Genomic DNA, 24,233 nt, shown 5'->3' with positions numbered 1-24,233 from the left:
GTTTGGTATACAAGTCAATATCCAAAAGGCCATTATCTTTAATTGTCACCAATGTATCCAAAAAGTTAACACTTTGTTGACTCTTAGAGATCGTAAATGTCAAATTAGGTATCTGAGTATTCATATCCTGAAAAAATTGAGTTAAGGAGACCTCATCTCCCCCCCATATGAAAAACACGTCATCGATGAATCTCTTCCAGTACAACGAATGTCTCTGGAACAAGGTATGAGTATAAACGCAGTTTTCCTCGAAAAAAGCCATAAAGATATTGGCGTAAGGTGGCGCCACATTCGACCCCATAGCGGTCCCAACTTTTTGAATAAAAAATTGATCAGAAAAAAGAAAAAAATTCTTGGTAAGAATAAGCCGTAGTAATGTCAAACAAAAATTGGTCTGAATAGATGAAAAATCGGTATATGTATTCAAAAACCAATTAACAGCCTCAAGGCCTCTGTTATGCTCAATATTAGTGTACAAACTGTTTACGTCCATCGTTACAAGAAAACACCCCTTAGGTAGAGTACCCAATGAATTAAGTCCGTCCAAAAAATCTGGAGTGTCCTTAATAAAGGACACTATATGGCCAAGGAGGGGAGTAAGGATTTTCTCGACCGTTTTTGCTAGTGGTGACAATAGTGAATCTGTCGACGCCACAATAGGACGTCCCGGAGGTAGGGTCTGATGTTTATGAATTTTAGGCAGTGCGTAAAAGACAGGAACCACTGGATGTGTATTTATCAAATATTCAGCCAATTTGGAGTCAATAACATTCTGTTCCTTAAAGGAATCTACTAGCTGTTTGATCTCCTGGGTTATCTCCCTCGTGGGATCTCTGTCCACTGGCATATATGTATTCACGTCATCCAAATGTTGGCAGACCATAGAGATATAAAATGAAGTGTCCATAACCACCACCGCTCCCCCTTTATCTGCCGGTTTTATAGTAATAGACTTATTACTCCTAAGATCTTCCAGGGCCCTCTTTTCAATTGTATGTCTCGTCTCTGTATGTCATGTGAGACGAAAGAAATATATGTCTCCACTGGGTGGTAAGTCTTTGGGGGATTGTAATTACTAGATATAGCCAGATTAAGCTCTTTAAGACTGAAGACACTCCTATCGGAGACTGAGATAGAACTCGAGTGGACAGCACCAGAATCGACAGTAGCAAAGTGTGCCTTCAACCTCAGGTTCCTAAAAAACCTTTGGAGCTCCTGATCTAATTGGAATTCTCTAAAAGATGGTGTAGGACAAAATGAAAGGCCCTTTTGCAATACCGTCAATTCTGGTGGTGAGAGGTTGTAGGATGAGATGTTGTAGACCAGCATATCCCATACTGCACTTCATGACATGGTAAAATTTCTTTGATATTACCTGCATTTATTTGTGAAAAAAATGGAAATTTGGCAAAAATTTTGAAAATTTTGCAATTTTCCAAATTAGAATTTTTATGCCCTTAAATCAGAGATCTGTCACACAAAATACTTAATAAGTAACATTTTGCACATGTCTACTTTACAGCAGCACAATTTGGGAACCAAAATTTTTTTTTGTTAGGGAGTTATAAGGGTTAAAAGTTGACCAGCAATTTCTCATTTTTACAACACCGTTTTTTTTAGGGACCACATCATATTGGAAGTCACTTTCAGGGGTCTATATGATAGAAAATACCCAAGTGTGATAACATTCTAAAAACTTCACATCTCAAGGTACTCAAAACCACATTCAAGAAGTTTATTAACCCTTCAGGTGTTTCACAGGAATTTTTGGAATGTTTAAAAAAAATGAACATTTATCTTTTTTTCACAAAAAATTTAATTCAGCTCCAATTTGTTTTATTTTACCAAGGGTAACAAGAGAACTTGGACCCCAAAAGTTGTTGTACAATTTGTCCTGAGTACGCTGATACCCCATATATGGGGGTAAACCACTGTTTGGGTGCATGGCAGAGCTCGGAAGGGAAGGAGCGCCATTTAACTTTTCAATGCAAAATTGACAGGAATTGAGATTGGGCACCATGTCGCATTTGGAGAGCCCCTGATGTGCCTAAACATTGAAACACCCAAAAGTGACACCAGTTTGGAAAGTAGACCCCCTAAGAAACTTATCTAGATGTGTGGTGAGCACTTTGACCCAACAAGTGCTTCACAGAAGTTTGAAATGTAGAGCCGTAAAAATAAAAAATCATATTTTTTCACAAAAATGATCTTTTCGCCCCCAATTTATTTTCCCAAGGGTAAAAGAAGACTCTTGACCACAAAAATTGTTGTGCAATTTTTCATGAGGACGCTGATACCCCATATGTGGGGGTAAATCACTGTTTGGGCGCATGACAGAGCTCGGAAGGGAAGGTGTTGTGAGTTCCGTTCTGGAGCTCCCTCCTGTGGTTGCTAAAGGTATTTTTGCGAGTTCTGCCCTTGGGCTCCCTCTGGTGGTTTCAAGTGGAACTGCTGCTCCGTTAGGTAGCTGTAGCAGCTGTCTTCACTAATCGCCTTGCCTGGGTTTGTTATTTAAACCTGCTCTGGGCGTTAGTCCATGCCTGCTGTCAATGTTCTTGGTTGGATTTGATTCTTCCCTTGGATTTCTCATATGGCCAGTCCTTGTCTGCAAAAGATAAGTTTTGCTACCTTTGTTTGTCCATTTGTGTGGACTCTATTGCTTTGCATTTTGTCTCTTTTGTCCAGCTTGTCACTATGTCGTATTCAGGCTAGCTGGAAGCTCTGGGAAAGCAGATTTGCCCCTCCACACCGTGAGTCAGTGTGGAGTTCATTTTTGTAAACTCTGCGTGGATTTTGTAGTTTTTAATACTGACCGCACAGTATCCTTTGCTCTCTGTCTATCTAGTTTAGTTTTGGCCCCCCTTTGCTGAAATCTAATTTCATTTCTGTGTTCGTCATTTCCCTCTCCTTTCACAGTCAATATTTGTGGGGGGCTATCTTTCCTTTTGGGGGTTTCTCTGAGGCAAGATAGCTTTCTATTTCCTTCTTTAGGGGTAGTTATATCTGAGGCTGTGACGAGGTGTCTAGGGAGTGTCAGGAACATCCCACGGCTATTTCTAGTTGTGTTGTTAGGATTAGGAACTGCGGTCAGTAGAGATACCACCTTCTCAGAGCTCGGTCCATGTTGCGTTTTAGCCACCAGGTCATTTCAGTGTGGCCTCTTAACAACCAGGTCATAACAGGAAGGAGCGCCATTTGACTTTTGAATGCAAAATTGATTGAAATTGAGGAGGGACGCCATGTCGCGTTTGGAGAGCCACTGATGTGCCTAAACATTAAAACCCCCCACAAGTGACACCATTTTGGAAAGTAGATCCCCTAAGAAACTTATCTAGATGTGTGGTGAGTAGTGTTGAGCGATACCGTCCGATACTTGAAAGTATCGGTATCGGATAGTATCGGCCGATACCCGAAAAATATCGGATATCGCCGATACCGATATCCGATACCAATACAAGTCAATGGGACATCAAGTATCGGAAGGTATTCTCATGGTTCCCAGGGTCTGAAGGAGAGGAAACTCTCCTTCAGGCCCTGGGATCCATAGGGATGTGTAAAATAAAGAATTAAAATAAAAAATATTGATATATTTACCTCTCCGGCGGCCCCTGAACTCAGCGCGGGTAACCGGCAGGCTTCTTTGTTCAAAATCAGCGCTTTTAGGACCTGAGAATCACGTCCCGGCTTCTGATTGGTCGCGGGCCGCCCATGTGACCGCCACGCGACCAATCACAAGCCGCGACGTCACCGCAAGCTATTAGCGCGCTCATTTTTGAAAAATGAGCGCGTTAATGACTTTCAAAGACGTAGCGGCTTGTGATTGGTCGCGGCCACGCGACCAATCACAAGCCGCGACGTCACCGCAAGCTATTAACGCGCTCATTTTTAAAAATGAGCGCGTTAATGACTTTCAAAGACGTAGCGGCTTGTGATTGGTCGCGTGGCCGCGACCAATCACAAGCCGCGACGTCACCGCAAGCTATTAACGCGCTCATTTTTAAAAATGAGCGCGTTAATGGCTTTCAAAGACGTAGCGGCTTGTGATTGGTCGCGTGGCCGCGACCAATCACAAGCCGCGACGTCTTTGAAAGCCATTAACGCGCTCATTTTTAAAAATGAGCGCGTAAATAGCTTGCGGTGACGTCGCGGCTTGTGATTGGTCGCGGCCACGCGACCAATCACAAGCCGCTACGTCTTTGAAAGTCATTAACGCGCTCATTTTTCAAAAATGAGCGCGCTAATAGCTTGCGGTGACGTCGCGGCTTGTGATTGGTCGCGTGGCGGTCACATGGGCGGCCCGCGACCAATCAGAAGCCGGGACGTGATTCTCAGGTCCTAAAAGCGCTGATTTTGAACAACGAAGCCTGCCGGTTACCCGCGCTGAGTCCAGGGGCCGCCGGAGAGGTAAATATATCAATATTTTTTATTTTAATTCTTTATTTTACACATCTCTATGTATCCGATACCGATACCCGATACCACAAAAGTATCGGATCTCGGTATCGGAATTCCGATACCGCAAGTATCGGCCGATACCCGATACTTGCGGTATCGGAATGCTCAACACTAGTGGTGAGCACTTTGACCCACCAAGTGCTTCACAGAAGTTTAAAATGTAGAGCCGTAAAAATAAAAAATCTTATTTTCTCACAAAAATTATCTTTTCGCCCCCAATTTATTTCCCCAAGGGTAACAGAAGAAACTTGACAACAAAAATTCTTGTGCAATTTGTCCTGAGTATGCTGATACCCCATATGTGTAGGTAAACCACTGTTTGGGCGTATGGCAGAGCTCGGAAGGGAACAAGTGCCATTTTACTTTTCAATGCCAAATTGACTGGAATTGAGATGGGGCACCATGTCGCATTTGGAAAGCCCCTGATATGCCTAAACATTAAAACCCCCCTCAAGTGACACCATTTTGGAAAGTAGACCCCCTAAGAAACTTATCTAGATGTGTGGTGAGCACTTTGACCCAACAAGTGCTTCACAGAAGTTTGAAATGTAGAGCCGTAAAAATAAAAAATATTTTCTCACAAAAATTATCTTTTCGCCCCCAATTTATTTTCCCAAGGGTAACAGAAGAAACTTGACCAGAAAAATTCTTGTGCAATTTGTCCTGAGTATGCTGATACCCCATATGTGTAGGTAAACCACTGTTTGGGCGTATGGCAGAGCTCGGAAGGGAACAAGCGCCATTTTACTTTTCAATGCAAAATTGACTGGAATTGAGATGGGACGCCATGTCGCATTTGGAAAGCCCCTGATGTGCCTAAACATTGAAACCCTCCACAAGTGACACCATTTTGGAAAGTAGACCTCCTAAGGAACTTACCTATATGTGTGGTGAGCACTTTGACCCACCAAGTGCTTCACAAAAGTTTATAACGTAGAGCCGTAAAAATAAAAAATCATATTTTTTCACAAAAAAGATTTTTCACCCCCAATGTTTTATTTTCCCAAGGGTAACAGAAGAAACTGGACCCCAAAATTTGTTGTGCAATTTGTCCTGTGTACGGCCTCTTAACCACCAGGTCATAACAGGAAGGAGCGCCATTTGACTTTTGAATGCAAAATTGATTGGAATTGAGGAGGGACGCCATGTCGCGTTTGGAGAGCCACTGATGTGCCTAAACATTAAAACCCCCCACAAGTGACACCATTTTGGAAAGTAGATCCCCTAAGGAACTTATCTAGATGTGTGGTGAGCACTTTGACCCACCAAGTGCTTCACAGAAGTTTAAAATGTAGAGCCGTAAAAATAAAAAATCTTATTTTTTCACAAAAATGATCTTTTGGCCCCCAATTTATTTTCTCAAGGGTAACAGAAGAAACTTGGCCCCAAAAATTGTTGTTCAATTTGTCCTGAGGACGCTGATACCCCATATGTGTGGGTAAACCACTGTTAGGGTACATGGCACAGCTCGGAAGGGAAGGAGCACCGTTTGACTTTTCAATGCAAAATCAACTGGAATTGAGATAGGACACCGTGTCGCGTTTGGAGAACCCCTGATGTGCCTAAACATTGAAACCCCCCACAAGTGACACCATTTTGGAAAGAAGACCCCCTACGGAACTTATATAGATGTGTTGTGAAAACTTTGAACCTCCAAGTGTTTCACTACAGTTTATAACGCAGAGCTGTGAAAATAAAAATTATTTTTTTTCCACAAAAATTATATTTAGCTCCCAGTTTTGTATTTTCCCAAGGGTAACAGGAGAAATTGGACCCCAAAGTTGTTGTCCAATTTGTCCTGAGTACGCTGATACACCATATGTAAGGGGAACCACCTTTTGGGTGCATGGCAGAGCTCGGAAGGGAAGGAGCGCTATTTGGAATGCAGACTTAGGGTACCGTCACACTATAACATTTCGATCGCTACGACGGAACGATTCGTGACGTTCCAGCGATATCGTTACGATATCACTGTGTCTGACACGCAGCAGCGATCAGGGATCCTGCTGAGAATCGTACGTCGTAGCAGATCGTTTAGAACTTTCTTTCATCGCTGGATCTCCCGCTGTCATCGCTAGATCGGTGTGTGTGACACCGATCTAGCGATCTAGCGATGCGATCCAGTGATGCGTTCGCTTGTAACCAGGGTAAACATCGGGTAACTAAGCGCAGGACCGCGCTTAGTTACCCGATGTTTACCCTGGTTACAAGCGTTAAACTAAAAAAAAACAAACAGCACATACTTACATTCTGGTGTCCGTCAGGTCCCTTGCCGTCTGCTTCCCGCACTGTGACTGCCGGCCGTAAAGTGAAAGCAGAGCACAGCGGCTGTGCTTTCACTTTCACTTTACGGCCGGCAGTCACTGAGTGCGGGAACCAGACTGCAAGGGACCTGACGGACACCAGAATGTAAGTATGTGCTGTTTGTTTTTTTTTTAGTTTAACGCTTGTAACCAGGGTAAACATCGGGTAACTAAGCGCGGTCCTGCGCTTAGTTACCCGATGTTTACCCTGGTTACCCAGGGACCTCGGCATCGTTGGTCGCTGGAGAGCTGTCTGTGTGACAGCTCCCCAGCGACCACTGTTATGGCTGGCAATCAGGCAACACAGCGTGCAGTAATCAGCGCACATACAGAGATCTGGCAATAACCCAAAACAATAGGACGAGCTCTGAGACGTGGAATCTCTGTAGACTGCAGTACCTGATCTATCCTCACACAACTGGAAGCAGCAGTGGATTGCGCCTATCAACTACCTATGCAACTCGGCACTGCCTGAGGAGCTGACTAGCCTGAAGATAGAAATACAAGCCTGACTTACCTCAGAGAAATACCCCAAAGGAATAGGCAGCCCCCACATATAATGACTGTTAGCAAGATGAAAAGACAAACGTAGGAATGAAATAGATTCAGCAAAGTGAGGCCCGATATTCTAGACAGAGCGAGGATAGCAAAGAGAACTATGCAGTCTACAAAAAACCCTAAAACGAAAACCACGCAAAGGGGCAAAAAGACCCACCGTGCCGAACTAACAGCACGGCGGTGCACCCCTTTGCTTCTCAGAGCTTCCAGCAAAAGATAATAACAAGCTGGACAGAAAAAACAGAAAACAAACTAGAAGCACTTATCTAGCAGAGCAGCAGGCCCAAGGAAAGATGCAGTAGCTCAGATCCAACACTGGAACATTGACAAGGAGCAAGGAAGACAGACTCAGGTGGAGCTAAATAGCAAGGCAGCCAACGAGCTCACCAAAACACCTGAGGGAGGAAGCCCAGAGACTGCAATACCACTTGTGACCACAGAAGTGAACTCAGCCACAGAATTCACAACAGTACCCCCCCCTTGAGGAGGGGTCACCGAACCCTCACCAGAACCCCCAGGCCGACCAGGATGAGCCACATGAAAGGCACGAACAAGATCTGGGGCATGGACATCAGAGGCAAAAACCCAGGAATTATCTTCCTGAGCATAACCCTTCCATTTGACCAGATACTGGAGTTTCCGTCTAGAGACACGAGAATCCAAAATCTTCTCCACAATATACTCCAATTCCCCCTCCACCAAAACAGGGGCAGGAGGCTCCACAGATGGAACCATAGGTGCCACGTATCTCCTCAACAACGACCTATGGAATACATTATGTATGGAAAAGGAGTCTGGGAGGGTCAGACGAAAAGACACCGGATTGAGAATCTCAGAAATCCTATACGGACCAATAAAACGAGGTTTAAATTTAGGAGAGGAAACCTTCATAGGTATATGACGAGAAGATAACCAAACCAGATCCCCAACACGAAGTCGGGGTCCCACACGGCGTCTGCGATTAGCGAAAAGCTGAGCCTTCTCCTGGGACAAGGTCAAATTGTCCACTACCTGAGTCCAGATCTGCTGCAACCTGTCCACCACATAATCCACACCAGGACAGTCCGAAGACTCAACCTGTCCTGAAGAGAAACGAGGATGGAACCCAGAATTGCAGAAAAATGGAGAGACCAAGGTAGCCGAGCTGGCCCGATTATTAAGGGCGAACTCAGCCAACGGCAAAAATGACACCCAATCATCCTGGTCAGCGGAAACAAAACATCTCAGATATGTTTCCAAGGTCTGATTGGTTCGTTCGGTCTGGCCATTAGTCTGAGGATGGAAGGCCGAGGAAAAAGATAGGTCAATGCCCATCCTACCACAAAAGGCTCGCCAGAACCTCGAGACAAACTGGGAACCTCTGTCAGAAACAATATTCTCAGGAATGCCATGTAAACGAACCACATGCTGGAAGAACAAAGGCACCAAATCAGAGGAGGAAGGCAATTTAACCAAGGGCACCAGATGGACCATTTTAGAAAAGCGATCACAGACCACCCAAATGACAGACATCTTTTGAGAAAGGGGAAGGTCAGAAATGAAATCCATCGAAATATGTGTCCAAGGCCTCTTCGGGACCGGCAAGGGCAAAAGCAACCCACTGGCACGTGAACAGCAGGGCTTAGCCCTAGCACAAATTCCACAGGACTGCACAAAAGCACGCACATCCCGTGACAGAGATGGCCACCAGAAGGATCTAGCAACCAACTCCCTGGTACCAAAGATTCCTGGATGACCGGCCAGTACCGAACAATGAAGTTCAGAGATAACTTTACTAGTCCACCTATCAGGGACGAACAGTTTCTCGGCCGGACAACGATCAGGTTTATTAGCCTGAAATTTCTGCAACACTCTCCGCAAATCAGGGGAGATGGCAGACACAATGACTCCTTCCTTGAGGATACTCGCCGGCTCAGATAACCCCGGAGAGTCGGGCACAAAACTCCTAGACAGAGCATCCGCCTTCACATTTTTAGAGCCCGGAAGGTATGAAATCACAAAATCAAAACGAGCAAAAAATAACGACCAACGGGCCTGTCTAGGATTCAAGCGCTTGGCAGACTCAAGATAAGTAAGGTTCTTATGATCAGTCAAAACCACCACGCGATGCTTAGCACCCTCAAGCCAATGACGCCACTCCTCAAATGCCCACTTCATGGCCAGCAACTCTCGGTTGCCCACATCATAATTACGCTCAGCAGCAGAAAATTTCCTGGAAAAGAAAGCACATGGTTTGAACACTGAGCAACCAGAACCTCTCTGTGACAAAACCGCCCCTGCACCAATCTCAGAAGCATCAACCTCGACCTGGAACGGAAGAGAAACATCAGGTTGACACAACACAGGGGCACAGCAAAAACGACGCTTCAACTCCTGAAAAGCTTCCACGGCAGCAGAAGACCAATTAACCAAATCAGCACCCTTCTTGGTCAAATCGGTCAATGGTCTGGCAATGCTAGAAAAATTACAGATGAAGCGACGATAAAAATTAGCAAAGCCCAGGAATTTCTGCAAACTTTTTAGAGATGTCGGCTGAGTCCAATCCTGGATGGCCTGAACCTTAACCGGATCCATCTCGATAGTAGAAGGGGAAAAGATGAACCCCAAAAATGAAACTTTCTGCACACCGAAGAGACACTTTGATCCCTTCACGAACAAGGAATTAGCACGCAGTACCTGGAAAACCATTCTGACTTGCTTCACATGAGACTCCCAATCATCTGAGAAGATCAAAATGTCATCCAAGTAAACAATCAAGAATTTATCCAGATACTCACGGAAAATGTCATGCATAAAAGACTGAAAAACAGATGGAGCATTGGCAAGTCCGAACGGCATCACCAGATACTCAAAATGACCCTCGGGCGTATTAAATGCCGTTTTCCATTCATCTCCCTGCCTGATTCTCACCAGATTATACGCACCACGAAGATCAATCTTAGTAAACCAACTAGCCCCCTTAATCCGAGCAAACAAGTCAGAAATCAATGGCAAGGGATACTGAAACTTAACAGTGATCTTATTAAGAAGGCGGTAATCAATACACGGTCTTAGCGAACCATCCTTCTTGGCTACAAAAAAGAACCCTGCTCCCAATGGTGACGACGATGGGCGAATATGTCCCTTCTCCAGGGACTCCTTCACATAACTGCGCATAGCGGTGTGTTCAGGTACGGACAAATTAAATAAACGACCCTTAGGGAATTTACTACCAGGAATCAAATCGATAGCACAATCACAATTCCTATGCGGAGGAAGGGCATCAGACTTGGACTCTTCAAATACATCCTGAAAGTCCGACAAGAACTCTGGGATGTCAGAAGGAATGGATGACGAAATAGACAAAAATGGAACATCACCATGTACTCCCTGACAACCCCAGCTGGTTACCGACATAGAGTTCCAATCCAATACTGGATTATGGGTTTGTAGCCATGGCAACCCCAACACGACCACATCATGCAAATTATGCAGTACCAAAAAGCGAATAACTTCCTGATGTGCAGGAGCCATGCACATGGTCAGCTGGGCCCAGTACTGAGGCTTATTCTTGGCCAGAGGTGTAGCATCAATTCCTCTCAACGGAATAGGACACCGCAAAGGCTCCAAGAAAAATCCACAACGTTTAGCATAATCCAAATCCATCAGATTCAGGGCAGCGCCTGAATCCACAAACGCCATGACAGAATATGATGACAAAGAGCACATTAAGGTAATGGACAAAAGGAATTTGGACTGTACAGTACCAATAACGGCAGAGCTATCGAACCGCCTAGTGCGTTTAGGACAATTAGAAATAGCATGAGTAGAATCACCACAATAGAAACACAGTCTGTTCAGACGTCTGTGTTCGTGCCGTTCTACTTTAGTCATAGTCCTGTCGCACTGCATAGGCTCAGGCTTACTCTCAGACAATACCGCCAGATGGTGCACAGATTTACGCTCGCGCAAGCGACGACCGATCTGAATGGCCAAGGACATAGACTCATTCAAACCAGCAGGCATAGGAAATCCCACCATTACATCCTTAAGAGCTTCAGAGAGACCCTTTCTGAACAAAGCCGCTAGTGCAGATTCATTCCACAGAGTGAGTACTGACCATTTTCTAAATTTCTGACAATATACTTCTACATCATCCTGACCCTGGCATAAAGCCAGCAGATTTTTCTCAGCTTGATCCACTGAATTAGGCTCATCGTAAAGCAATCCCAGCGCCTGGAAAAATGCATCAACATTACTCAATGCAGAATCTCCTGGTGCAAGAGAAAACGCCCAGTCCTGTGGGTCGCCGCGCAAAAAAGAAATAATAATCAAAACCTGTTGAATAGGATTACCAGAAGAATGAGGTTTCAAGGCCAAAAATAGCTTACAATTATTTCTGAAGCTCAGGAACTTAGTTCTGTCACCAAAAAACAAATCAGGAATCGGAATTCTTGGTTCTAGCATCGATTTCTGATCAATAGTATCTTGAATCTTTTGTACATTTACAACGAGATTATCCATTGAGGAGCACAGAGCCTGAATATCCATGTCCACAGCTGTGTCCTGAAGCACTCTAATGTCTAGGGGAAAAAAAAGACTGAAGACAGAGCTAAGAAAAAAAAATGATGTCAGGATTTCTTTTTTCCCTCTATTGGAAATCATTGAATGGCTCCTTGTACTGTTATGGCTGGCAATCAGGCAACACAGCGTGCAGTAATCAGCGCACATACAGAGATCTGGCAATAACCCAAAACAATAGGACGAGCTCTGAGACGTGGAATCTCTGTAGACTGCAGTACCTGATCTATCCTCACACAACTGGAGGCAGCAGTGGATTGCGCCTATCAACTACCTATGCAACTCGGCACTGCCTGAGGAGCTGACTAGCCTGAAGATAGAAATACAAGCCTGACTTACCTCAGAGAAATACCCCAAAGGAATAGGCAGCCCCCACATATAATGACTGTTAGCAAGATGAAAAGACAAACGTAGGAATGAAATAGATTCAGCAAAGTGAGGCCCGATATTCTAGACAGAGCGAGGATAGCAAAGAGAACTATGCAGTCTACAAAAAACCCTAAAACGAAAACCACGCAAAGGGGCAAAAAGACCCACCGTGCCGAACTAACAGCACGGCGGTGCACCCCTTTGCTTCTCAGAGCTTCCAGCAAAAGATAATAACAAGCTGGACAGAAAAAACAGAAAACAAACTAGAAGCACTTATCTAGCAGAGCAGCAGGCCCAAGGAAAGATGCAGTAGCTCAGATCCAACACTGGAACATTGACAAGGAGCAAGGAAGACAGACTCAGGTGGAGCTAAATAGCAAGGCAGCCAACGAGCTCACCAAAACACCTGAGGGAGGAAGCCCAGAGACTGCAATACCACTTGTGACCACAGAAGTGAACTCAGCCACAGAATTCACAACAGACCACACTACGATTTACCTACGATCACGGCCAGGTCATATCGCTGGTCGTGATCGTAGGTAAATCGTATAGTGTGACGGTACCCTTAGATGGATTGGTCTGCAGGTGTCATGTTGCATTTGCAGAGCCCCATATTGGAAACTAGACCCCACAAGAGACTTATCTAGATGTGTTGTGAGAACTTTGAACCCCCAATTGTTTAACTACAGTTTACAACACAGAGCTGTGAAAATAAAAAATCTTTTTTTTTCCACAAAAATTATTTTTTCGCCACTGGTTTTGTATTTTCCCAAGGGTAATAGGAGAAATTAGACTCAAAAAGTTGTTGTCCAATTTGTCTTGAGGACCCTGATACCCCATATGTTGGGGGAAACACCTAAACCTAATACTAACCATAACCCTAACCACACCCCTAACCCTAATCCCAACCCTAATCCCAACCATAAATGTAATCCAAACCCTAACTTTAGCCCCAACCCTAACCCTAACCCTAACTTTAGCCCCAACCCTAACGCTTTACTTTAGCCCCATTACTAACCCTAACTTTAGCTCCAACACTAACCCTACCCCCAACCCCAACCCTAACTGTTACCCCAACCCTAACCCTAACTTTAGCCCCAAGCCTAACTTTAGCCCCAACCCTAACTTTAGCCCCAACCCTAACCCCAAACCAAACCCTAACTTTAGCCCCAACCCTAACCCTAACTTTAGCCCCAACCCTAACTTTAGCCCAACCCAACCCTAACTTTAGCCTCAACCCTAACCCTAACTCCAACCCTAACCCCAACCCTAACTTTAGCCCCAACCCTAACCCTAACTTTATGCCCAAGCCTAATTTTAGCCAAACCCAACCCTAACTTTAGCCCAAACCCTAACCCTAACTCCAACCCTAACTTTAGCCCCAACCCTAACCCTAAATTTAGCCCCAACCCTAACCCTAACTTTTGCCCCAACCCTAACCCTACCTTTAGCCCCAACCCTAACCCTAACTTTAGCCCCAACCATAATCCTAATTTTAGCACCAACCCTATCCCCAACCCGAACCCTAACCCTAACTTTAGCCCCAACCCTAACCCTAGCCCTAATGGGAAAATGGAAATAAACACATTTTTTTTAATTTTATTATTTTTCCCTAATTAATGCAGTGATGTAGGGGGTTTGATTTTCTTTTATAGCCGTTTTTTTAGTGGATTTTTATGATTGGCAGCCATCACACACTAAAAGAAGCTTTTTATTGTAAAAAATAGTTTTTGCGTCTCCACATTTTAACCCTGCTGTTCTGTTCGGGTCATAGTGACCCGAACAGACTTTTTGCGGCCCTGTAGATTTTTTTCTGTAAGTCTCTAAAACTTGAGACTCCTTGACTTTTCCTCATTTGGGGGGACCTACCTATGAGTATTTATTTATTTTTTTTTCCGTTTACTTTTTGCTACACGCAAAAAGTTACACTTGTTGTGTTCGGGTCATAGTGACCCCACATCGTTTTTTACAGCTGTGAGGCCATATTTTCAGTGAAATAAAGGAGTTATAACCTCAGTTGGGTCTATTTATTGCATCTACTATTGTATATCAATTGATTTATTTCCTAAATTATTTCAATGGGGTCGTACACGCGCTCTACCGGGGGTATGCATTGAGATCTGCGCACCATAAAAATGGCTTTATATTGATTATTTTTGGTGCGCAGTCTATTCTAAAATGTAGAGTGCATCTGGAGAGATCACTAGGTGTGCACTACACGTGTATATTATGCGCAGAACGGACTGCTCAGAACGCGCTGTCTAAGACGTTTTTTTTTGTAAAGCTGAGCTGTAAAGTCTTGCAAATAATTTTTTTTTGCTAAGTAAGTCTGTCTTCCTGGTCTTATCTGCTTGTTTTCAGAAGGGTTCTTATCTTCTCTGCTCTTATCAGTACACATATGCTAGCCCAGACATGTTACCTTTCAGTTTCTTTGGAGAGCAGCTGTGTGCTTCTACCCCCATGGCCTCTTCCGGCATCAAAAGAAAAAGATGCAGCTATTGCCCTTCTACTTGTGACAACAAGACGAATATAACATGTTCTGGCTGTAAAACATTTCTATGCAAAAATCATGTGTATTGTTTTTCATGCAAGAATCCGTAAATTTATATGATCATGTAAATATATTCACATTGTAATGTTTATTATCTTTAATTTTTTAATCACAAAATGTTTGATTTGATTGTTTTGTCTTTTTATTTTTTACAAAATATGTGTAGTTTTCTATTTTCGTTTTGCTCATTGGGTGGATCTGTTTTTTCAGAATAAAAACAAAAAAAAAAGATTTCTAGTTCATTTTTCTTTTTTTTTTTTACTACCAAACATGTTCACAAACAGTCTAGTAAGCAAAAAGTATAAAAAAAATGGAGTTAGAGTGTCTAAAATCAAGGTTTAATAAGCCGGGTCATAGTGACCCGGAACACTACAAGTGTATAGTAAATGCGAACAAAACAGCAGGGTTAAGAGCTATAAAATTTACGTATTTTGGTCCACAGAGTCATGTGAGGTTTTGTTTTTTTGCGAGACGAGTTGACGTTTTTATTGGTGACATTTTTGGGGACGTGACATTTTTTGATCGCTTTTTATTCTGATTTTTGTGAGGTAGAATGAACAAAAACCAGCTATTCATGAATTTCTTTTTTTTTTTGGGGGGGGGGGCGCGTATATCGTTTCACGGTTGGTAAAATTGATAAAGCAGTTTTATTCTTTGGGTCAGAACGATTGCAACGATACCTCATTTATATCATTTTTTATGTTTTGACGCTTTTATACGATAAAAACTATTTTATATAAAAAATAATTATTTTTGCATTGCTTTATTCTGAGGACTATAACTTTTTTATTTTTTCGCTGATGACGCTGCATGGTGGCTCGTTTTTTGCAGGCCAAGATGACGTTTTCAGCGGTGCCATGGTTATTTATATCCGTCTTGATCGCATGCTATTCCACTTTTTGTTTGGCGGAATGATAATAAAGCGTCGTTTCTTGCCTCTTTTTTTTATGGTGTTCACTGAAGGGGTTAACTAGTGAGACAGTTTTATAGGTCGGGTCGTTATGGACATGGCGATTCTAAATATGTGTACTTTTATTGCTTTTGTTTTTATTTAGATAAAGAAATGTATTTATTGGAACAATATTTTTTTTTCTTTATTTAGGAATGTATTTTTTTTTTTAACTTTTTTACATTTCCACAGGGGGGGACATTATGCTATAGTGTCAGATCGCTGATCTGGCACTTTGCAGTGCATTGTGTCAGAGCAGCGATCACACAGACACTGCAGGAGGCTTGCCGGTTGACAGCCACCTCCCTGCAGGACCCGGAAGGCCCCCTGTGGCCATTTTGGATCCGGGCCTGCAGGGAAGAGGAGGTAGGAGACCCTCAGAGCAACACGCTCACATCGCGTTGCTCTGAGGGTCTCAGGGAAGCACGCAGGGAGCCCCCTCTCTGCGCGATGCTTCCCTGTGCCACCAGAATGCTGCAATCATCTTTGATCGCAGTGTGCCGGGTGTTAATGTTCCAGAAGCGGTCCGTGACCGCTCCTGGCACACAGTGCCAGATGTCAGCTGTGATAGTCAGCTGACACTTCGCCTTGATCGGCCGTGCTCCCCCATGAGCGCGGCTGATCGGTATTGACGCACTATTCCGTCGGTGGTCATACGGGCCCATACCACCTCGATGGAATAGTATGTCAGATGTCAGAAAGGGGTTAATAGGGGAAGGAAGAATAAGGAACCTCCAGTACAGTGACATACAAATAGATATCTAAATTGAGCTGCAGCTTAAAACAACTGTTTTATCTCACTCCAGTGCAGGATTCACAGCCACACTGCTCAATACTGCTGTGCAATGTACTCAATGCTTCTGACACTTCTGCCTGTCCGATACAATGATAGAAGAGCTGGAGTCCCTGATGCCTGTGTGTACTGTGTATGGAAAACATCATAGCAGCTAGTCACCACTTTCTAGGTCAGAGGAAACTGAAGTTTAGGCTATATTCACATGTTCAGTATTTGGTCTGTATTTTTCATCAGTATTTGTAAGCCAAAATAAGGAGTTGAACAACCAGAGGAAAAGTATAATAGAAACACGTCACCACTTCTCCATTTTTCACCCACTCTTGGTTTGGGTTTACAAATACTGATGAAAAATATGGACCAAATATTGAACGTGTGAATGTGGCCTTAGAGAGAGTGAGACTGCAAAAGGAAACCTGGGGAAAAATGCCAGCCGGTCATATAGTGGCTGAAAGAAACAAAAATAGTGTTGTTCCTCATGTACACACATTTGTTTGTAAAAAATGTGGTCAATTTAACCCCTTAGCGACCGCCGATACGCCTTTTAACGGCGGCCGCTAAGGGTACTTAAACCACAGCGCCGTTAATTAACGGCGCTGTGGAAAAAGTGAATAGCGCCCCCCAGAGTCGGATTTTCTCCAGGGTCTCGGCTGCTGGGGGTAGCCGAGACCCCAGAGAACATGATTCGGGGGGTTTTTAACCCACCCCGCATTTGCGATCGCCAGTAATTAACCGTTTACCGGCGATCGCAAAAAAAAAAAAAAGCGATCTCTTTTTAATTTCTCTGTCCTCCGATGTGATCGCACATCGGAGGACAGAGAAAAGGGGTCCCAGGTAGCCCCCCAATACTCACCTATCTCCCCCGATGCTCCTCGTGTCTCCCGGTGGGCGTCGCCATCTTCAAAATGGCGGGCGCATGCGCAGTGCGCCCGCCGGCCGGCCCCGCGAGAATCTTTGGGGTCTCGGCTGCCGGGGGTAGCCGAGACCCCAAAGAGCATGATCGGGGTCGGTTTTACCGACCCCTGTTTTGCGATCGCCGGTAATTAACTGTTTACCGGCGACCGCAAAAAAAAAAAAGTAAAGTGTAATTCTCTGTCCTCTGATGTGATCGCACATCAGAGGACAGAGAAATAGGGGGATTCGGGGACCCTACAATACTCACCTGTGTCCCTGGATCCTCTTGCTGCTCCTCCTGGCCACCGGCAGAAGAAAATGGCGGGCGCATGTGCAGTGCGACCGCCATCTGTCTCCATCTGCCGGCCGGCAGGAGAACAGCAGTTGGGGCTAAAATTAGGGTTAGGGGTAGGGTTATGGTTAGGGGTAGGGTTAGGGTTAGGGCTAGGGCTAGGGTTAGGGCTAGGGTTAGGGCTAGGGTTGGGGCTAAATTTAGGGCTAGGGTTGGGGCTAAATTTAGGGTTAGGGTTGGGGCTAAATTTAGGGTTAGGCTTCTTTCACACTTACGTCGGTACGGGGCCGTAGCAATGTGTCGGCCCGACATACCGACGCACGTTGTGAAAATTGTGCACAACGTGGGCAGCAGCTGTAGTTTTTCAACGCATCCGCTGCCCAATCTATGTCCTGGGGAGGAGGGGGCGGAGTTACGGCCACGCATGCGCGGTCAGAAATGGTGGATGCGACGTACAAAAAAACATTTCATTGAACGTTTTTTTGTGCCAACGGTCCGCCAAAACACAACTGATCCAGTGCACGACGGACGCGACGTGTGGCCATCCGTCACGATCCGTCGGCAATACAAGTCTATGTGCAAAAAACGCATCCTGCGGGCACATTTGCAGGATCCGTTTCTTGTCCAAAACGACGGATTGCGACGGAATGCCAAACGACGCAAGTGTGAAAGGGGTTAGGGTTTGGATTAGGGTTGGTATTAGGGTTAGGGTTGACATTAGGGTGACGTTTGGGATTAGGGTTAGGTTTGGGATTAGGGTTAAGGTTAGGGTTGTGATTAGGGGTGTATTGGGATTAGGGTTAGGTTTGAGGTTAGGGTTGAGATTAGGATTAGGGGTGTGTTGGATTTAGGGTTTTGATTAGGGTTATGGTTACGGTTGACATTAGGGTTGTTTTGGGGTAAGGGTTGTGATTATGGTTAGGGTTAGTGATTAGGATTATGGATCAGGTTGGGATTAGGGTTAGGGGTGTGTTGGGGTTAGGGTTGGAGCTAGAATTGGGGGGTTTCCACTGTTTAGGTACATCAGGGGGTCTCCAAACACGACAGCCAATTTTGCGCTCAAAAAGTCAAATGGTGCTCCCTCCCTTCTGAGCTCTGCCGTGCACCCAGTGGGTTACCCCCACACATGGGGCATCAGCATACTCGGGATAAATTAGGACAACAACTTCTGGGGTCCAATTTCAATTGTTACCCTTGTGAAAATAAAAACTTGGGGGCTACAATATCTTTTTTGTGAAAAAAAAATATTTTTTATTTTCACGACTCTGCATTCTAAACTTCTGTGAAGCACTTGGGCATTCAAAGTTCTCACCGCACATCTAGATAAGTTCCTTGGGGGGTCTAGTTTCCAAAATGGGGTCACTTGTGGGGGGTTACTACAGTTTAGGTACATCAGGGGCTCTGCAATCGCAACATAATGCCCACAGACCATTCTATCAAAGTCTGCATTCCAAAAAGGCGCTCCTTCCCTTCCGAGCTCTGCCGTGCGCCCAAACAGTGGTTTACCCCCACATATGGCGCATCAGCGTACTCGGGATAAATTGGACAACAACTATTGCAGTCCAATTTCTCCTGTTACCCTTGTGAAAATAAAAACTTGGGGGCTACAATATCTTTTTTGTGGAAAAAAAAATATTTTTTATTTTCACGGCTCTGCATTATAAACTTCTGTGAAGCACTTGGGCATTCAAAGTTCTCAACACACATCTAGATAGGTTCCTTGGGGGGTCTAGTTTCCAAAATGGGGTCACTTGTGGAGGGTTTCTACTGGTTAGGTACATCAGGGGCTCTGCAAACGCAACATAATACCCGCAGACCATTCTATCAAAGTCTGCATTCCAAAACGGCGCTCCTTCCTTCCGAGCTCTGCCGTGCGCCCAAACAGTGGTTTACCCCCACATATGGGGTACCAGCATACTCAGGACAAATTGGACAACAACTTTTGGGGTCCAATTTCTCTTGTTACCCTTGTGAAAATAAAAACTTGGGGGCTAAAAAATCTTTTTTGTGGAAAAAAAATATTTTTTGTTTTCACGGCTCTGCATTATAAACTTCTGTGAAGCACTTGGGCATTCAAGGTTCTCACCACACATCTAGATAAGTTCCATGGGGGGTCTAGTTTCCAAAATGGGGTCACTTGTGGGGGATTTCTACTGTTTAGGCACATCAGGGGCTCTCCAAACGCGACATGGCGTCCGATCTCAATTCCAGCCAATTCTACATTGAAAAAGTAAAACGGCACTCTTTCTCTTCCAAGCTCTGCGGTGCGCCCAAACAGTGGTTTACCCCCACATATTGGGTATTGACATACTCAGGAGAAATTGCACAACAGCTTTTGTGGTCTAATTTCTCCTGTTACCCTTGCGAAAATAAAAATTTGTGGGCAAAAATATCATTTTTGTAGAAAAAATGCAATTTTTTTTTTCACGGCTCTACGTTATAAACTTCTGTGAAGCACATGGGGGTTCAAAGTGCTCGCCACACATCTAGATAAGTTCCTTAAGGGGTCTAGTTTCCAAAATGGTGTCACTTGTGGGGGGTTTCCACTGTTTAGGTACATCAGGGGCTCTCCAAACGCGACATGGCGTCCAATCTCAATTCCAGCCAATTCTACATTGAAAAAGTAAAACGGCACTCCTTCTCTTCCAAGCTCTGGGGTGCGCCCTAACAGTGGTTTACCCCCACATATTGGGTATCAGCGTACTCAGGAGAAATTGCACAACAACTTTTGTGGTCTAATTTCTCCTGTTACCCTTGTGAAAATAAAAATTTGTGGGCAAAAAATCATTTTTGTAGAAAAAATTCGATTTTTTTTTCACGGCTCTACATTACAAACTTCTGTGAAGCACATGGGGGTTCAAAGTGCTCACCACACATCTAGATATGTTCCTTAAGGGGTCTAGTTTCCAAAATGGGGTCACTTGTGGGGGGTTTCCACTGTTTAGGCACATCAGAGGCTCTCCAAACGCGACATGGCGTCCAATCTCAATTCCAGCCAATTCTACATTGAAAAAGTAAAACGGCGCTCCTTCACTTCCAAGCTCTGCGGTGCGCCCAAAAAGTGGTTTACCCCCACATATGGGGTATTGTCGTATTCAGGAGAAATCGCACAATAACTTTTGTGGTCTAATTTCTCCTGTTACCCTTGTAAAAATAAGAATTTGTGGGCGAAAAGATCATTTTTGTGTAAACAAAAGCGATTTTTTATTTTCACGGCTCTACGTTATAAACTTGTGTGAAGCACTTGGGGGTTCAAAGTGCTCACCACACATCTAGATAAGTTCCTTAAGGGGTCTAGTTTCCAAAATGGTGTCACTAGTGGGGAGTTTCCACTGTTTAGGCACATCAGGGGCTCTCTAAACGTGACATGGCGTCCAATCTCAATTCCAGTCAATTCTGCATTGAAAAAGTTTCTAAGTTCTGCGGTGCGCCCAAAAAGTGGTTTACCCCCACATATGGGGTATTGTCGTATTCAGAAGAAATTGCATAACAAAATTTATAGTTAAATTTCTGTTTTTATACTTGTGAAAATAAAAAAAATGGTTCTGAATTAAGATGTTTGCAAAAAAAAGTTAAATGTTCATTTTTTCCTTCCACATTGTTTCAGTTCCTGTGAAGCACGTAAAGGGTTAATAAACTTCTTGAATGTGGTTTTGAGAACCTTGAGGGGTGTAGTTTTTAGTATGGTGGGACACTTCATTATTTTCTATCATATAGACCCCTCAAAATGACTTCAAATGTGATGTGGTCCCTAAAAAAAAAATGGTGTTGTAAAAATGAGAAATTGCTGGTCAAATTTAACCCTTATAACTCCCTAACAAAAAAAAATTTTGTTTCCAAAATTGTGCTGATGTAAAGTAGACATGTGGTAAATGTTATTTATTAACTATTTTTCGTGACATATCTCTCTGATTTAAGGGCATAAAAATACAAAGTTTGAAAATTGCAAAATTTTTAAACTTTTCGCCATATTTCCATTTTTTTCATAAACAATCGCAAGTAATATCGAAAAAATGTTACCACTAACATGAAGTACAATATATCACGAAAAAACAGTCTCAGAATCAGCGGGATCCGTTGAAGCGTTCCAGAGTTATAACCTCATAAAGTGACAGTGGTCAGAATTGCAAAAATTGGCCTGGTCATTAAGTACCAAATTGGCTCTGTCACTAAGGGGTTAAGGAGCGCTATGGCTATAGAGCACACTGCAATAGATTAGTGGTAAATAAACCTTTTATTGAACCACTACGCGTTTCGGCAGCGGACTGCTATCTTCCTCAGGTGGTGCAGTGTGCTCTATAGCCATAGCGCTCCTTAAATTGACATTTTTTCCAAAAAAAAGTTTACATTTCCCTTGAGGGATTGTGGCTGGAGCAGCTTGGGGCCATAGAGCTCATCTCCAGGCAACAGGACCTAAAGTGAAGTCACATCCTGTGAAGTTGCATCATGTGACTGGATCTTGGGTCCAAGTGAGCAGACCAGGAAGCACAGCATAGGAGCAGTCTCAGAGCAACAGAGCAGGGTTGCACGGAGAGGTCCGCTACTGGAGTAGTGCAGGGGTGCACAACCCCTCCAGGTAAGAGGCTAATCCCCCCACCTTCCATTGCAAAATCACAATAAAACCACCTGGTGCTTCTCATGCTGCGCTTTTCCATGTTTATTGTCTCATGTACACACATGGAAGCTTATTCTGATAAGTTAGGCTTTAAACTATCTGTATGGTTATTTGAGTATTTCGTTTTAGCTCTAGATTTTTACTTTTTCCATCATTTTTGGTGTTAATTGTTCATTTGATTTATTTAATACCAGGAATGAAATCCTCTGATGAAGGAGTAACAGATGAAGCCTGGACACTCGTAACTCCTGTCCCTCAGGTTAGAAGTATGATGGGGATGTTTCAGATGGAAAATTAATTCAAATCAAATTGAAAACCTTTCATAAGATTCAATAAAGTAAATATTAGGTGTCAAGTTCCCGCCTCTGCACAGGGGGAATCTCGAACCATCTCCGCTGTGGTCTCCCATTCTTCTCTAGCGACAGTGGAGTCTGCTCAGCAGAGTCGTCGGTCCCAGCCTCTAGCTAAGGCTGATACTGGGCAGGGTCCTCTCTCCTCCTGTACCAGTTGTGACTTGTATTGTTTAAGATTATTGTACTTGTTTTTAAGTATACCCCTCCTCACATGTAAAGGGCCATGGAATAAATGGCGCTATAACAATAAATAATAATAATAATAATAATACTGGACAACTGGTTATTACTGCCCTTCCAGGCTCTGTCCTTGTAGCCAACAATGTTCAGCAGCGAGCAGGTCTTTCTGGGACTAAGTCCTGCTTTTCACATACTGAGCATGCCCAGGGTAAGATCTCTCGTTGGAGATCAAGAGTCACATGCTTAGATACTGCAGCAAACCCCATTGGTCCTCTAGGAAGGTCCTGAAGGTGCTTAACTTCTGTGGCAGCCTCCCATTGGTCTTTCTGGGAAGGTCTTGTACTTGCTGCAGCTATAAAAGGTTTGCATGACCGCACTGTCATGTGCTAGTGTATACTTGAAATCGTGTGTGTGTGTTGATGTGTGAAAGTCGCTCATTAATCATCCCCTCCCTTGCGTATGACTGCTCATGTAAGGTGGATGTTTGCTGTCTAGCAGCCGACAGAGCCATCAGTACTAAACACACGATACAGCGTCAATTGCTGTGACCGCCAGTGCGGCACCATGCGCTATTAGAGCGCTTTCCTATCCCAAGTCTGGGTGGTTAGTGGCGTCCGCCAAAGCGACACTGCACACACTCTTGTGGATTTAAATTATATTTTCAGCTACTCTGACACCCCAGTTGCGGTGTCGAGCGCAAGTGGTCTGAACATACTCTAATCCTGTGTCTTGGGATAGAGTCCTGAGACTCCTTGCTTGCGCTCTTGGTGTGGTACCGCGGCCCTGTGACGCAACAGGGTTTGCTTCCTTCACACAGGGTGAAGTTAACCCGAGTGTGTATCCGCATTGTACCGCCATATAGTCTGTCATTACTCAGCAGCAGGTTCCATCTCTGCACGGTGGACTCCGGGCTGCGAACGCACCTTATACCATCTCTCTTATAATTTGGTGCGTTCCGCTAGCCCTAACAGTAAATATAACTAAGTACTCTATTCAGTACACTGTTTTGTGTATCATTGATTTTAGGTTTCAGCATTTGCAGATATCTTGAATTGTTACTTACCTTTGGGCTATACTTTTTACTAAGGCCGGCGTCACACTAGCAAATTTTACGGACGTATGAGAGGCGCAGAAAATACGCATTGCACACGGACCAATGATTCTCTATGGCCCAGCTCCTATCTGCCTTATTTTACACATCCGTATTATACGGTCTTGTACAGCCGTAGAAAATCGCAGCATGCTGCGTTTGTCAGCGTATTGCACAAAAAATCCGCCAATGAAAGTCAATGGGGGCGAGAAAAATATGGATTACACATGGACCAACAGTGTGACTTGCGAGAAATACGCAGCGGTGTTCT

General features: G+C 44.1%; 1 protein-coding gene across 1 annotated transcript in view; it reads left to right on the top strand.

The window, feature by feature from the left end:
- Positions 1-24,233, top strand: part of LOC138645862 (uncharacterized) — a 349,954-nt gene that overhangs the window by 307,870 nt on the left and 17,851 nt on the right. The window contains exon 10 of the mRNA XM_069735368.1: positions 22,534-22,598. Within this exon, the coding sequence (XP_069591469.1) occupies positions 22,534-22,598 (65 nt within the window). The remainder of the gene's footprint in view (positions 1-22,533; positions 22,599-24,233) is intronic.

This window comes from Ranitomeya imitator, chromosome 7, assembly GCF_032444005.1.
Source record: "Ranitomeya imitator isolate aRanImi1 chromosome 7, aRanImi1.pri, whole genome shotgun sequence".
NCBI lineage: Eukaryota > Metazoa > Chordata > Amphibia > Anura > Dendrobatidae > Ranitomeya > Ranitomeya imitator.
The sequence above is the reverse complement of the archived record's forward strand: the minus strand, read 5'-3'. Positions and strand labels throughout refer to the sequence as shown.